This window comes from Nanorana parkeri, unplaced genomic scaffold (genome assembly GCF_000935625.1).
Source record: "Nanorana parkeri isolate BGI_ZX_2015 unplaced genomic scaffold, ASM93562v1 scaffold373, whole genome shotgun sequence".
Lineage (NCBI taxonomy): Eukaryota > Metazoa > Chordata > Amphibia > Anura > Dicroglossidae > Nanorana > Nanorana parkeri.
This window is the reverse complement of record NW_017306641.1, coordinates 418,469-434,351: the sequence shown is the minus strand read 5'-3', so window position 1 is coordinate 434,351 and position 15,883 is coordinate 418,469. Positions and strand designations below refer to the sequence as shown.

Genomic DNA, 15,883 nt, shown 5'->3' with positions numbered 1-15,883 from the left:
TATATATATATATCTCACCTGAACCTCAATCATGTGGCAATGACCGATCAGTTCTGTCCCCCTCTTCTCCAGCTGTGGTATGTCCCTCACCATCCTCACATTTAATACAAGTCAGTGGACTTTTAATACACGTCAACTGGGCTGAGACTGCTGGAGCCTGGGGGAGAAGAGACTGCAGGGACCGGTCTAATATTATTTTACACTCTACACCAAAATGAGCACTTAACCCTGGCAGAGCAGGGGTAGCCCCACTGCAAGGGTTACGTTTTTAAATGCACAAACTTCTTTAAAGACTTTAACGTGTGTGTATGTGTCTGGGGGGGTGGAGAGGGGGTAGTGTCATCATATCTCATTTAGGTTGTCAGCAGAGGGGAATAGAATATTGGATGAAATCATTCCAGCCCGTCTAGTCGCTCGCAGACACAGTACAACCATTCCTGATGTAAACACATGGCAGTTATTGCACTATAGCACCAGAAAATACTTCAGTAGTTTGGTCGTTTCTGTTCACATATGTCAGGTTTTAGAGGTCAATGCAATATTTAGTACAGTGTTTTGTCTTTCCATCCCATTATGTGAGCTTTGTTTAATTGCTGTGCAGGATCACACTGAGTAAATGGACCTACAGACAACCTTGGTTAGTAATTAGTTTATCAGCCTCCAGTAAACACATTTCACCTTCTTGTCTCTCCGAGGCTCTGTTAATATTTATTTCTTGCAGTGCAGGTTAGGATATTTTTGCCAGGCACGGGCTTATGAATAAGTGTTTGGGAGTTTACCTTGTTAGGTGTCACCAACAGATAACCGTGTTTACAGTAAGAAACTCTGAGAGATAAATACTTCACATACTTTTGTGGTGAAGCTCAGATTTCAGTTTGTCATTTCAAGTAGAAGATTTGATTTGTTAAAGACCAACTCTAGCAAATTAAAAACATTTTTTTTTTTAGTATTTTTCACTTTTTTTGCAGCCAAATTGGCGTAACGTCAACTTTGTCACATGCTCCATTTCACATTTCTTAACTTTAATAAATTGTATTTAAAATTTGCAGTTTACCTTTTTATTTTTAGATATTCTTTTTTGGAAACTCCAGGACTGAAAATTCTTAGTTGGTTCTCACTGAGCACACACAAAAGTGTGATTTCTCAACTTGTGGAAATAAACTTTCCAGCCATACTGGAATAACACCTAATTTATATTTGTTACATGCTCCCTTTCATATAGTATCACATGTCACATCGGTATTTAAACATTTGCTGCTTACCTTTTTACATTCCTTGCAATTATACCTAGTTTCCCCATCTATGTCATGTTTGGGAGGTTTGTTTACCCTAATTAAAAGAGAACTCTGGCCCGACCTTTTAGGGCTTTTTCGTTTGGGTCACAGAAGGACATTTACTAATGTCCTCCTGTGACCAAAACTCCGCATATAGCGGCCTTCTGACTGCTATATGCTGACAGCACAGAGGTGCACTGCACCCCAGGTTGTATCCTGACAATTTTGTCGGGATTTACCCCCCCATTACCTGATTGACAGCTGGCCCTTCCTCTCTAGAGGCTGTGCCCACCACCTCGCCTGTCTGTCCCTCCAGTCAACCCTGGAGGAGCAGAGAGGGAAGGGGGGAATCCCTGCGGGGAGTGATGATCGACAGTCACTGCTATCTGCTGGGAGAAGATTGTGAACTGAGCGATCAGTGGTATGCAATTGCTCAGTTCTTGATCAATAGAGCCGACGTGTGACAGTGAGTGCATTTTAGAGCTGCAGCTAACGATTATTTTGAAAATCGATTAGTTAGCCGATTTTATTAAGTTCGATTAATCGGATAAACAATAAAATAAATGTTAAAAAATGGCTCCAGTGATGGTACTACTAGTTTGTATTGAGATTGTAGTCCATCACAGGAGCAAGCTTGGAGCGGTGGAAGTAAAAAAGAAAAAAAAAGGTGTGAAATGGAAAGTCAAATTATACAGCAATGAATGCAGAATGGCACCGGCTATAGAGGACTACAAATCCCAGCAATAGTACATTATACAGCGCAATGCAGAATATCACCAGCTATAGAGCAGCACAACAAATCCCAGCAATAGTGCATTATAGCTGGCGGTATTCTGCATTGCGCTGTATAATGTACTGTTTCTGGGTTTTGTAGTCCTTTTATAGCCAGTGGTATTCGGCAGTGCACCACTGTATAATGTATTATTGCTGGGTGTTGTTGTGCTCCTCTATAGCTAGTGGAATTCCACATGGCGCTGTATAATGTATTATTGCTGGGATTTGTAGTCCTCTATACAGCGCAGTGCAGAATATCACCAACTATAGAGCAGTACAACAAATCCCAGCAATAGTACATTATACATACAGTGTATAATGTATTGCTGGGATTTGTATTCCTATGTATAATATACAGCACAATGTACCATCAGCTATAGAGGAATACAAATCCCAGCAATACATTATAGAGCACCATGTGTGGGAAAGTGCAGGCTTACCTGAGCAGTCTTCCAGCAACTTGTTTCTGAGATCGGGCCTGTCTATCGGCGGCTGTCATCCCCCCACACCTGCTCCTCCTTACTTCTTCTCCCCGCGTCCCTGTGCCGATCGTGGATGTGGGCGGGCGGTGAGTGTGAGGCGGGGAGGAGGTGCGGCGTGAAGAGCGTGGATGCGGGCGGGTCTGGCAGCGGCGAGCGTGAGGTGGGGAGGAGGTGTGGCGTGCAGCGTGTGTGGAGCCGTGAACAGGGCCAACTGATCGGAAGCCGATTAATCGATTATGTCGATTAGTTGTTGCAGCCCTAGTGCATTTCACTCTCCCCATAGTTCTTCTGTAACCCTGTATGTACTGCGCTGGCAGGTCTCAGTTGCACACTAGATTTGAACACTATTTGTCCTAACAAAGGGTTGTTGATCTCAAGGCTTGGGTTATACAATGTATGGAAATGCATTGTCTCTCTGATCAATTTCAAAGTGTAATTAGAATAGCTTGCAGTACTGTGTGCGCCTATAGAGCCCAATGTACAATCCTGCTCCAAAGAAACGCCTAGAGAGGTAAGAAATACCTAAAAATGATTTATTTTTTAAATATGGTGTTTGAATGTGAAGACACAATGGACATAAAGTGGGTTTTCACTGCAAAGGTGTAAATTCACTTTAGAGATTAGTATCTCTGCTCGGTTTTATGTCAGTGTCCACGTTTGAGAGCTTTCACTTCTATTTGACACCCATCATCTGAACAGGACGTGTAAGGAAATCTCTTCATCGGGAACACGGACACTATTAACAACCTTACAAAGGTTCTTTCCCCTACACACTTTACTTGCTTTAATACCTCCCAAATAAACAGAACGGGAGGGGAAATACTGCCAGTGGGGGCACGGACAACAATAACAATGAAGGTTCTGACACACACCCCCCCCACCCCATTTTATTAAAAAGAAATGGTATTACATTTGTTTCAGTATGCACTGTAATCCAGTTCTTTTGTGGTGCTCATCGGACAGTGAAGGTGTTGACAGGAGGAGAGAGCAGAGTAGTGACTTCAACAGCCTGCACCTTCTGCATTGTCCTATCAGAAGGCTTTGTCCTCACAGGGGTAGGTGGCTCACAAGGCTGGCTGACTGGCAAGGCAGGATTACGACTACTTTGGTAGGTCAAGCTCTACTGTATATAAGCTTTATATTTAATTCTCTATACTGATGAATAGGAGAACTGGTCCTAATCCTTGCATAACGTGTGATTTCCTGGCTGTGGAGAGCGGTGTTTAACATTCTAACCAACATAGAGATCATAATCTTGTGGTATTTCAGAAATGGAGCCTTTTGGTTCTACTATCAGAGACGGAAACAGCCCATGCTGCGCTGCTTCCATGTTGTACCAATTGTTTCTCAAGCCTTTAAATCAGGTGTAGGCAAAGCTCTGGCAGCCACTGCCATGACTCCCAGAGACAGAGGCTTTATGGGATTTGTAGTTTTGCACCACAGCTGGAGGGCTGGAGTTTGCCTACCTTTGCTCTAAATGATATAGGAAGGCAGCTTTTAGTCACTAAGCCCAAGAACTGGAAAATATTTGCCATCAATGTGTCCTGCTTTAGCACATACAGTGGGTTTGTTACGGCTGGGGTTTATCTGCGGTGACAGTGGCCTGTCTGCTTTGTGTCTTCAGGACTTTTTGGAAGCTCTTCTGTTTACTATGATCTGCAGCAGGCGTAAATTCTTGACATTTTTTCCCAAGAGAAAAGAAATCAAGGCAGATTACTGCAGGAAAATGCTACAGGTCTTCCCAGGACGGGTCAGGACATGAACTTGTGACACTGTAATATATTTTATGTTTTCTTTTCATCACAGGCAAATGGCATAATGCTGACTGAGGCCTAACATTTTCATTGACAGTGTTAAAGAACAAACAAATAATATAAAGTAGTAAATTTTTCCGTATCGCAATGCATGTACATAGAAAAAAAAAAAACTTTGATATTTAAGGCCCCATTCACACTAAGCAACATGAAAATCGGGCGATTTTGAGCAACTTGTCGCGCGACTTTTTCCTATTGTGCTGTATGCAATCAGGAGCAAAATCGCTCGAAATCGCTTGAAAAAAGGGTCATGTAGGAGCGACAAGCTACCAGCGATATTGAGCGACGAGATGTGAACCGCTCCATTGAAATGGATTTAAGAAGCTACATAGAGCAATATCGTGTGGAAATATGAGCGATATCGCTGCAAAAATCGCTCGCTAAATTCGCTCAGTGTGAATGGGGCCTAAAGTCATCTTTCACATTGCTCTTAGGCCCCATTAACACTGAGCGATTTATCGAGCGATTTTTGCAGCGATATCGCTCATATTTCCACGCGATATCGCTCTATGTAGCTTCTCCAATCCATTTCAATGGAGCTGTTCACATCTCGTCGCTCAATATCGCTTGTAGCTCGTCGCTGGTAGCTTGTCACTCCTACATGACCCTTTTTTCGAGCGATTTCGAGTGATATTGCTCCTGATTGCATACAGCCCAATAGGAAAAAGTCGCGCGATACGTCGCTCAATATCGCTCGTCATGCAATATCGCACGATTTTCATGTCGCTCAGTGTGAATGGGGCCTAAGATATTGGTAATCCTGTAATGATACCCCCAATGAGGGTGGGTATCAGTTGGGGAGAGGATTAATGATTGAAGGAAAGGAAGGCAGGATCAAGGTAGCTCCTGCAGCTTCATTAAGTTCTATTGTAAAGATGCGGTTTCCAGGGAATTGAGAGGAATTGGTTTCAACACAAAGAACGTGCTGCAAGTGTGGAGGAAACAGTTAAGGCTGGAGTTAGGGCTTCGATTTTGAAAATAATCGTTAGCTGCAGCTCTAGCTGGAGTTGAGCTTTAAAGGAGTAGAATATAGAGAAGGCAGCATTGGCATGGTGATGTGATGCTTCTTTACTGTCTACTGGTGACCAAGTGGACAGGAGAGAGACGACCAATTTAGCTGTCAAGGCGTTAAGAAAGGCGTGCTGCAACCCGCTGAAACATCGGTATAATAAAACCTACACCTTACTCCTTTTTGAAGACCTCTGAGCGCCTACTAAACTTTTGCTATAATACTGCTACTCTGTGGAGCTCTGAGGCATGTCTTTCTGGAGTGTGTGCTGGTACCAATTCTCTACATAAGATATATTTAAAAAATAGAGATTGATTTTTTTTTTTGTATCTCCCAGCTTTTTATGGATGGGGAAAAAAGGGGCATTTTCCAGGCCTGTATAACAATGAAATATCACGCTCTCATTGAATAATAGATATGTAGAACTTTGACTTGCCATCATTACATTATTCAAATGCTGCAGATTTATTGTTTCCTAGGTATTTTATCTGTGTTTGCTTTATTGTTGGTCTTCGCAGGAAGAAGTTACCCATACTGAAAATTCTGGGACAGTAATTGTAACCACCGAACCAAAGCAAAATGACCCAAAAGAGGTTTGTTAAGGATTTTTTCTTGTGAACTACTTTTTTTTCCCATGCATGTAAACTCACCGGGAATGAATACATATCAGTACTTGCTTATTTTTAAAAGGGCATTCTACTTTTCCTATCCACTACCGATTTTTGTGGTAGCATACATATAAAGATGCCCTCTAGTAGTTGTCTTCCGTCATTAAACTCATCGGTGTCTGGATCATGGGATGTTCTTATACCTGTAATCTTTACCTGCCTATGGAAGACATCATATGGAACAGCTGTCTTTGGGGCACAGGCAATGGTTGGATTTTTCCCAGCTGATCACCGTTTTCCTTAAAGAGAGGCTATGGGTGGAGATGTCTGTAGGGCATATTTGTCTACATGTGCACAAGCATGCAGGTTCACTTCATATATATACATAGAATTATCATTTGGTGGGCAGATTTTCCTTGACTTCTGAGACTTCATATTTATGCTTATATTTCCCAAGCTGAAAAGGGATACCATTAGGTTCCCTCAAGTATAGCTGGAATCCCTGGCTGGACAAAATCCAGTGTTTAAGTCTAGGTTCACATGCATATGTTTTTATGTGCTTTTAACATGCTTTGCGTTAGGGCAGCCTATTAAATTGAATGGCCGGTCCAGCGCACAGAAATCCTTTGGTGTTAAAAAAAAAAACAGGTGCAGTACAACGCATGGTAATAAGTTACCAGTACTGTGTTGCACTGCAGTGCAAGTGTCTAAAGCTGGCCATACACCTACAGATTATCTGCAGATTTTGTATGATCGGATGGAAAAAGTGCAACAGATTCCTCCATCTACACTAAACTGCGCGGCTAGAGGAATCTCCCACTTGGCCAAGCTTCAAAATACCTGAACAATTTGGATGCATGCATTGTTCAGGTATTTTAAGAGCCAGTGGGGGGAAATAGCAAGATGCTGAAGCTTGGCCCAGTGGGAGATACCTTCGCCCCCACACCGTTTAGCGTAGATGGAGGAATCTGTTGCACCTTTTCCATCTGACCATAGAAAATCTGCAGATAATCTATAGGTGTGTTGCCAGCCTTAGCAAGGTTCATTGGGGTGCCATAAACAATAGATGGCACCGCAGCAACTGCTGCAACTTATGCAATGTTGTGCACATTCCTGCATTGCAAAGCTGTGACTTGATTTCTTTTTTCTATTTTTTTTTTTCTCTAATATATACTATTGGGGCTTTAGTAAAATATCAGAAATCTGAACAGACCCCTAATATTTCACTTTTGTCTGTCAGCCGCTGTTCGTAGCTATGCATTTACTCAGCAAAGCAGGGGGGACCATGCTGCTATAAGTTCATGGTTGCTGAAGTGTCCATAAGCTTATAGCAAATTGGGAATGCAAGCAAAAAAGGGATACTGTGCTGGCCAGCTAAAGTGGTTTTGTTCTGTGGTATCCATTACCACAGTGGCAGCGAATGGGTTAAAGAAACGCACAACGGCAATAAATTTAGTTTTTTAAGATCTGCTGATTTCAGCTTTTAATGAAACAATTTGTGAGCAAGCGAATTGCCATGATGATATTCTAATGCTTACTGTTTTATAAAATATGTTTTTAAAATAATGTCTTGGTAGATTATTGAGCGCATTATTGAAGAAAGTAAAAAATCCATTGTCGTAGATGAATGCCCTAATGCAACTGAAAACGTGGTAACGTTAAATAATTCAAGCGACTCTGTAGAGACTGATCCAGCACTTTCGCGGAACATCCCTATACTGGTGATCACTGAAACAACCTTTCACGATGATGCAGAAGTACTACGCCATAAAGAACTTGATGAATATTCGGGGTCAAAACAAAGCGAAACGCATGACATCTCAATCCCTCTCATTGAACAGTTGGTAGAAACATCTAAAATTGTTGAAATTATAGAGCAAACAGAAGGTCTCGAAATCTCAGAAAAGAAAGAATACAAAGAAAAGGTATCGGAGTATGAGGAGCTTAAAGAAAACAAGGATAAAGAAACTATGGACTTTGTGCCCGATGAGACACCTTTTGCTGAAGCTGTAGAGCAGTTACCACCTGCTAAGCCTCCTCGGCAGATTAATGTTGAGCCTGACATAGTAGCAAGCACTAAAAAACCGGGCCCCTCACGTCCCACAGCTCCTTTAAATGCTCCTCCACCAAGGCCGCCACCACCTGTGAGGCCAGCACCACCACCACGTAAGAAGAAAAATGATCCTGACTATGAGAGCCCAAGATCTTCAGGTCTAGACTGTAAGTATTCACCAGGATGATTCAAACAGTGTTAAGTAAATTAAAATTTTTCTTGGATCAATACGCTATGTTTAAAAATCGAGTTATAAAAAGTATTGCTTGAAGGAGAATCTCACTAAAGGTTGATCTTTTTTAAACACCTGTTATGGTTTATGCTACATCTGTCATGGTGTTGACCTTTATACAAGCCTTACTCCAGCCAAACTTTGTCATAGACTAGAAATCATTGGTCAAATGTTATTGATGTCTGTGTTCTGTTTGGAAATATCTTCCCTCATTTCCTGTCTCACAGAAAGTGCGAGGATAAATTTCCAACACAGACACAAACCGCATTAAAGAGGCTTGACCATCTATCAGTATCTTATTGCTTTCTATGTCACTACTGGGGAGATTACCTCTCAAAGGCTGAGATTTTAGCAGGGTATCGCCAAGATGGATAGTGTGGGAAAACGTCCCTAATTGATACACAAAAAAAGTAATAAGAACTTGGCAGAGGTTCTAAGCCTTCTCCACTCCATCTAAAAATAAAATAAAAGTTTCGCTATAGTAGGGTTTTAAAGAAGAACTGTGGTAACAATTTATTCTTATGGTCTTAAAAAATACACATTGTACAAGACGTGATGACACCAAGGGACATTATATCGCTGGAGTGGAGGAGGAGACAGGCTGGATGAAGTGCTCTAACAGCCAGCCGGCTGCGACTTTTAGGTGAGTTTAACTTTATTTTACACCCCAGATGAAAACGAGCACTTAACCTTTGGTGTGTGTGTGTGTGGTCTGTTTTACAGTTTTCTTAAAAGAGACAACTGTAAGGGGGTAAAAAGTTAGATGATAAACTCCCCTTTGCTCTGGCTTCTGCTCACGGTGCCTAGGCAAGGTGATGATTTTTTTTCTTCCGGCGTGATCTAGGAAATGTTGAGTATCCCAAATCTCGCTGAAAAGAAGTACACTTCCAGCACTATGATGTAGCATTTTCTCACGAGATTTGGAGTACTCAGCATTCCTTGGGATCTTATTCGCAGGAGTATGTCTTTACCACTTGCACTATGTAAGCTGGAGGAAAGGGGAATGTATATCTGTGTACCCCTCTAAAGGTGTCTCTTTTTTCACTTTTATGCAGTATTTTCCACAAGGGGGACATATTTAAATGCGGAGTTTGCACTGCTAAGTGTCATCCTGAGTGCCTCCAAGATCCTCCAAAACCCGGTGCACCTAATATGCAGAAGTGTCTTGGATTTGTGTCTCACCTGCAATATGCACTTATCTCCATACATCAATTAGACATGCATGCTGGATTGAGGGATACATGAGGCATACGGAGGCCTTTTAGATCTGCAAGTCACAGTTTACATATTAAGTTGTTCTTGTTCAGGGGCTCCTTCAATGTTCCAAAGGTCACTTGAGAACAAAAAAATAATATATTTGTGCAGACAACTCATGGTACCTGGCTTTTAAATTATTATTTTTTGAATTAATTAATACAAATAAAGGTGTAGTTTTAATTGTATAGCCTGCATTAAAATCTGAATGCAAGAGAAGTTACCATCAGACATTTTTTTGCTTAGATGTAAGACAAGACAGATGTGCAAAACGGACCAAGTTTAGCAAACCCTGTATTAAACCATGGTGCTTCTTTATGCAAGGCATCTGCTCTTGTCTCTGATTATTTACTCCGCTAAAGGAATAAGGAAAATAAATGGTACTTTCTATTCCCTTTTTTTTATGAACAAAATATTATCGCTGTTAGTGTTTTCGCGTATATTAAATTGGAGTGTGGCTGTAAAATAGGTTACAGGTCCCCATTAACCTGTTCACAAGCTGGAAATGCTAGTATACAGCTTTTTTTTTCGGGGGGCTGTTGTCTGTCCATCTTTTGTTACCTTTTTTATCTTTTTCACAAGCTAAATTAAATAAAGTGAAAATGTATGTTGGCCTTTAAAATCCATTCGCAGCTGTAACTCTGCAGGTATTACAATTACATTTTTTGTTTGCTTGTTTATTGTAGACTGTTTCCTGACCTATATTTTTCCTTTTGCAGTTACAAAGGATGGCTTTCTTCCTGGAGAGCTCCTGACCCCAAACGCTATGGCAGAGGCATTAAATAGGGATTGTCAGCCCTCTCTGGATCTTGCTAGTGCAACAAGCGGGGATAAAGTGGTTACTGCTCAGGTCAGTGTGTTTCAGATGGAGTAACCTACTACATTTTTGGGGCAGCAGAGATGCACTGTGCCTCCTATACGAAGAAGTCTGTGAAAAGAGCTCATTTGCCTATTCTAAAGGAGATCTTCTGTTTCATTTACCCATAATGCTAATGGAGGATCTTCTGTGGCTGGACACAGACTTGAGATTATTATCTCTCACAGATGCTTCAGTAAATGTGTCTCATTCATGAAGTGTCAGTATTTCTGATTCATATGCAGACAACATACTAGACTAGTCCAGCACTGTTGCAAACAAATTACATTGTATTAAAGTGTGTCTGTAAACCTGCTTTTAGGAGAATGGAAAGGCAGCGGATGGTCAGCTGTCCAGTTCGCCAACAGAAAGTTCTGGTCCCCAGAGGCCCCGGTCTAACTCGGGAAGAGAGCTCACAGATGAGGTAATGCTGACTCTTATGTTTTATATAGTAGACACCATGTTTATTTATATAAAATCTGAAATTATGCCAGTCTCATTATTTTTCAGGTACAAATAGGCTCTGTCTGGGGCCATTAACAAGACTTGTATAGTTAATGTATATTCAAAGCCAGCATTTATTTTGCGTAAAGTGGGGAATGGTTAAAAAAAATATTTATTTTTGCCATCTGGCTCCAATTGGGAAGATTTAAATGAAACTGCTTGGCAAGTGGTTCTAACCCATTTTGCACAGACTGTCAAGCAAATCCAACATCCTATCAGAACACCTACATTCTGTTCCAGATAAATTAAGAAAAATTAGGTGGGTTTGCTTGGCATTTGTTGAACCACTGAGAAAACGATTGGTAAATGCTTTTTATAAAGTCAGTATGATCAAGGCCTTCGCTAAGTCAAATTGTCCTACAAATATGTCAGATTTGTGTAGTACTAGATTCAGTCATTCATTAAGATTTGTTATTTTCAGGAGATTTTGGCCAGCGTAATGATAAAAAACTTGGACACTGGAGAGGAAATCCCTCTGAGTTTGGCAGAGGAGAAACTTCCAACTGGCATTAATCCACTGACATTGCATATCATGAGGAGAACCAAGGAATATGTCAGGTAAGAGCTACTACAGTGTTGGAAATTTCAAAAGGTAATCCAGTCCCCTGATTTTTCTTTGTACTATACTTGTGCAAGTTGAGTTTTAATTGATTATTGCTAGTTCTGTTTTGTTTTAAAGAGAACTTTTCACCAACCAAAGTCAGGGATAAATTTCCCAATCATAGTAACATGTTTCTAGCAACCTATTAGCACCCAGAGTAGTTTTAAAAAGCAATATAAAATCTGTGTTCTCCCTAGAAAGTTTATTTGGCCAGTTGCTATAAAAGACCTTGTAAAAAGCATTGTAAAATCATTGAAAAAATGAAACCTGGCACAAATGTTAGAGAACTGTATTTTAAGTAAAAATTGCACACAAACAGAATATATACTTCAATTTTTGCCATTGCATTTAAAAAAACACGTTCACCTGCCCATTCCAGGCAAAATCACAGTGTCTCCTTAAAGCCAGTCTCACTTGCAAGATGAAATTGCCTAATCCATGCTGCCTTTCTGACTCCCCACTGCAGGAGTCCACCCCAGGTAATGTCTACTGTCAGACCTTCCTTACCTGAGTGGATGATGTTGTTGCATCTCCCTGTGTTTGGTCCTGGTGATTGTTCAGGCCATAGTACTGTCAAATGGAAGGTACTGTCACTTTGTCTTGTATGGGCAAGTGTAAGTGACAGTGTCTATTTAAGTTTGTCTCGTCTGGGCAAGTGTAAGTGACAGTGTCTATTTAAGTTTGTCTCGTCTGGGCAAGTGTAAGTGACAGTGTCTATTTAAGTTTGTCTCGTCAAGTGGCATGACAGATGTCTGGCCTGTTACGTGTGTAAAGATTATTAAAGCTGCAGATAATGCCTCTTTCAACAATACAGGGTCTCTGAACGGGTGTAAGACTGATTGGAGACAGGTGGAGGTTGCCCACATAGCTTATTGTTATTTTTCTAACAGATTAGGCAAAGTGGGCAGAGTTTTTTGGAACTAGATCAGATTGTTCTGGCAGATAGTCCAGGGCAAGACAATGCCATAGACAGTTTGTGTTGCCCATAAAAACTGGTGTTTCTCTTTGGGGTTAAATGCAGATATTCCATTGCACACCTAACCGGTATATCCTCTGTTGTCTCTTGGTGGGTCCTGTAGTGACAAGCGGATGGTGCTACTGAATGCAACATGGAGAGCAAGTCACCAGCACACCAGAATCTTCACCAAAATGTCTTTGACTTTTGTTGACTATGGATCGCATGAAAAAAGTGAAGTTTTGGCACCACGCAGGCTCCTGTGTATTACATCATATGTGAGGGTGACCAGCATAGTGGAAGTGGTCTTAACAGTTTAAATTATAGTGTTTGTGTATAGGTGGGCAGCCATATTTACTCATTACATATGCAGGTTTTGCTTCTAGCTTAGTTGTGCTTCAGAATGCATGTACGTTTTTGATTCTCATCTCATTGCAAGTCTGCCTGACATGATCTGTATGATTAAATATAATGATCACTATGTGGTCTTTGACTGGAAACGCCCACAGTGCTCATAGTAGCAGGATAATGTGTAATCTAGACTGCCGAGGCTTTAGGTGACATGAGGTAGCACTTATGGCAAACAAGCTTACTTTTAACTCTTTAAAGTGCATGTGCTCTGCTAAATCATTTGAAGTGTTAATCTTATTGATGGGCACCTTTTTAACAGTTGCAAGAAAAAATCCATAAAGCATTACTTTACAAAGCTGGAAAAAAAACATATTTCCTGGCACCAACCTTCTGAAATAGTACGATTTGAGGATGTATCTCCAGAAGTGAATTGCCTTTTCATGGGAAGCTCCCTTTCCACTTAGTAGATATCGCTTCCATCTGTAAGATATGTGCCATTAACTGGAATATGGCTTGGCTACAAAACCACATAAACTAGCATTAATAGACATTTTTCAGTACTAAAAGCATGTGGTCATTTTTCAGTACTAAAAGCATCATGCGGTCAACCATGTCTCAGTAATAGCTACTCTTCTCTTTCTCCAGCAGGAGCTGTGCAATTCATACAGCTGTATGATATAGGCATAGAAGATAGTACATAAAAATGTTCATTGTAATTATTATTGTATTTCTAGAAATAATGCAGTGCAAAATTGTTGGTCATAACAATGCCACTACTGTATATCCATTTTACCTACCACCCTTCTGTATAGTAATGTCAAAATCTGATTTGTAGATCATATAAAATGCATCATAAGCAATGAGGGTACCCTGCGTCTCATCGGAGATATCTCCGTTTCGCGGTGGCATATTCATTTTGGTGGAGCTGCCTTTCGGGCTGGCGCCTGCTTCGCGAGTGTTCACCGAGGTGCTTGCCCTGATTCTGGCGCTGTTGCGTTGTCGGGGGGTTTCGATCGTGGGCTACCTGGACGATCTGCTTCTGCGGGCGGATTCGCACTCCTCTCTGTTGGTGGCTCTGGAGGTCCCGGAACAGTCCTTGGAGGAGTTCGGTTGGCTCCTGAACCTCCGGAAGTCTTGCCTGGTGCCTTTTCCACGCCTGGAGTATCTGGGACTGGTTCTGGACACTGTCGCGACCCGGGTTTTTTTTTTTCTCCCTCAGGACAAGCTCCTGCACCTTTTGTTCCAGAGTACGGCTGCTGCGGTCTCGCCGGTGGTCGTCCATTCGTGGCCGTGCAGCGTCGTTGGTCGCTGGAGGAGCTCCGTCTGTCAACAACTGTGTTGGAACTTCGGGCGATTCGCTCTTTATCTCCTTCATTGGTCGGCCCGGCTTTAGGGTCAGGCAGTTTGGGTCCGGCCGGACGACGATACCCTACCATTCAGGATCTACGATCTGTTGCCTGTGTCCTTCAATGAACGGAGAGAATAAGGATTTTACGGTGAGTACAAAAATCCTATTTTTAGCAGGGTGAAGTAGACGCCAAGGTGGACAGAAACCTATTTGGAAATTATAGTGGGGGGGAAATCTCACCACTGGAGTCATCACAAGATCTAAAGTGTGAGCAGTTGACTCATTCTACTAGGCTGTACCTGTATCTTTTTTTTTTTTAAAGCATGTATTGCTTATTGGATTTTCAATGAATACATAACATAACTAAAGCGTGCAACAATAATACAAGAGGGTACCATATCATAGTAAGGGATGGGCATACACAGCGAGGAGCAATCGACCAGTTTTGTAAACAGATGGAGAACATTTGAGAAAACATGTGTCGGTATGATCAGAGTATTTTACGTCCCCTTGCCGTGTATGCAATGACACTATGTCGAATAGGATTTAAGGCCTCCTCTCCAAAACAGAAGAAAACATACTAAAACATTAAGGAATTAAGCTACAATCACTACCTGGGGTACAAAAAAGCATGAAAAGCAATATTGCCAGTACCTGCAGCAGCATATTTTCCACATATTCGGAGTATACCAATTTCAGTTTCATGTGGGACTAATCAAATGTCAAGGGGTGTCTTGTAATCATGTATAAAAAAGAAATAAAAAAACAAACAAACCAATAAATGATTGAGAGTGCACCAAGGGTAAGTGTCTCACTAACAATGACCTAAAGACCCTTCCGGGCGGGTCTAGAGTACATCTAGGGCTCCCAAAGTGTGTGAGAGTTTGGCATTGAGATACCAAGATGATGTTTGGAACTCTGACATGACGTTGCGAAGTTGGTCAAGGGGGAGCGCGTCACTGGTACCTGTATCTTAAAGCCCAATTTTGATCACAGTAAACTTGCTGCAGTTCAGTAAGTTGCAGAGTGACTTTGCTGTAAAGCCACCTGCCATAATTAGACCTGGGACCTTCTCATTGCAAATCATCAGTATACAGGTGAAACTCGAAAAATTTGAATATCGTGCAAAGTTCATTTATTTCACTAATGCAACTTAAAAGGTGAAAATAATATATGAGATAGACTCATTACATGCAAAGCAAGATAGTTCAAGTCGTGATTTGTCATAATTGTGATGATTATGGCTTACAGCTCATGAAAACCCAGATCCACAATTTCAGAAAATTTTTGGCAGTGTGGGCAGGTGCCAAGTCCTGCTGGAAAATGAAGTCAGCATCCCCATAAAGCTCGTCTGTGGAAGAAAGCATGAAGTGCTCCAAAATCTCCTGGTAGACGGCTAAGTTGCATTAGTGAAATAAATGAACTTTTGCACGATATTCTAATTTTCCGAGTTTCACCTGTACATGCCAGGGAAAGTCCAGTTACCACTTAGCTTCTGTGCCCGCTCTGACTGTAGCGCTGCAGGTCTCATAGATATTAGAGCTGCAATCACATCTCCACCCTACTCTCCTCCTGGCCATTCACAAAGCAAATGGCACCAGGCTTCATATTGTGATTGGCCAGTAGGAGAGGTGGGCGGAGATGCAACTGCAGGGCCAAGGTCTATTAGATTTGCAGCACACCAGCTCGAGCGGGTCTTTCGCTGGCACGTATCCTGCTGATTTTCAGGGAGAACGAGGTCGTGCTGATTAATGGCATGTGGCTTTAA

At 41.5% G+C, this 15,883-nt stretch overlaps 1 protein-coding gene across 1 annotated transcript in view; it reads left to right on the top strand.

The window, feature by feature from the left end:
- WDR44 (WD repeat domain 44) overlaps window positions 1-15,883 on the top strand; it is an 87,755-nt gene that overhangs the window by 44,899 nt on the left and 26,973 nt on the right. The window contains exons 3-7 of the mRNA XM_018558998.1: window positions 5,872-5,946; window positions 7,539-8,181; window positions 10,220-10,350; window positions 10,679-10,780; window positions 11,282-11,418. Coding sequence (XP_018414500.1) covers window positions 5,872-5,946; window positions 7,539-8,181; window positions 10,220-10,350; window positions 10,679-10,780; window positions 11,282-11,418 — 1,088 coding nt within the window. The remainder of the gene's footprint in view (window positions 1-5,871; window positions 5,947-7,538; window positions 8,182-10,219; window positions 10,351-10,678; window positions 10,781-11,281; window positions 11,419-15,883) is intronic.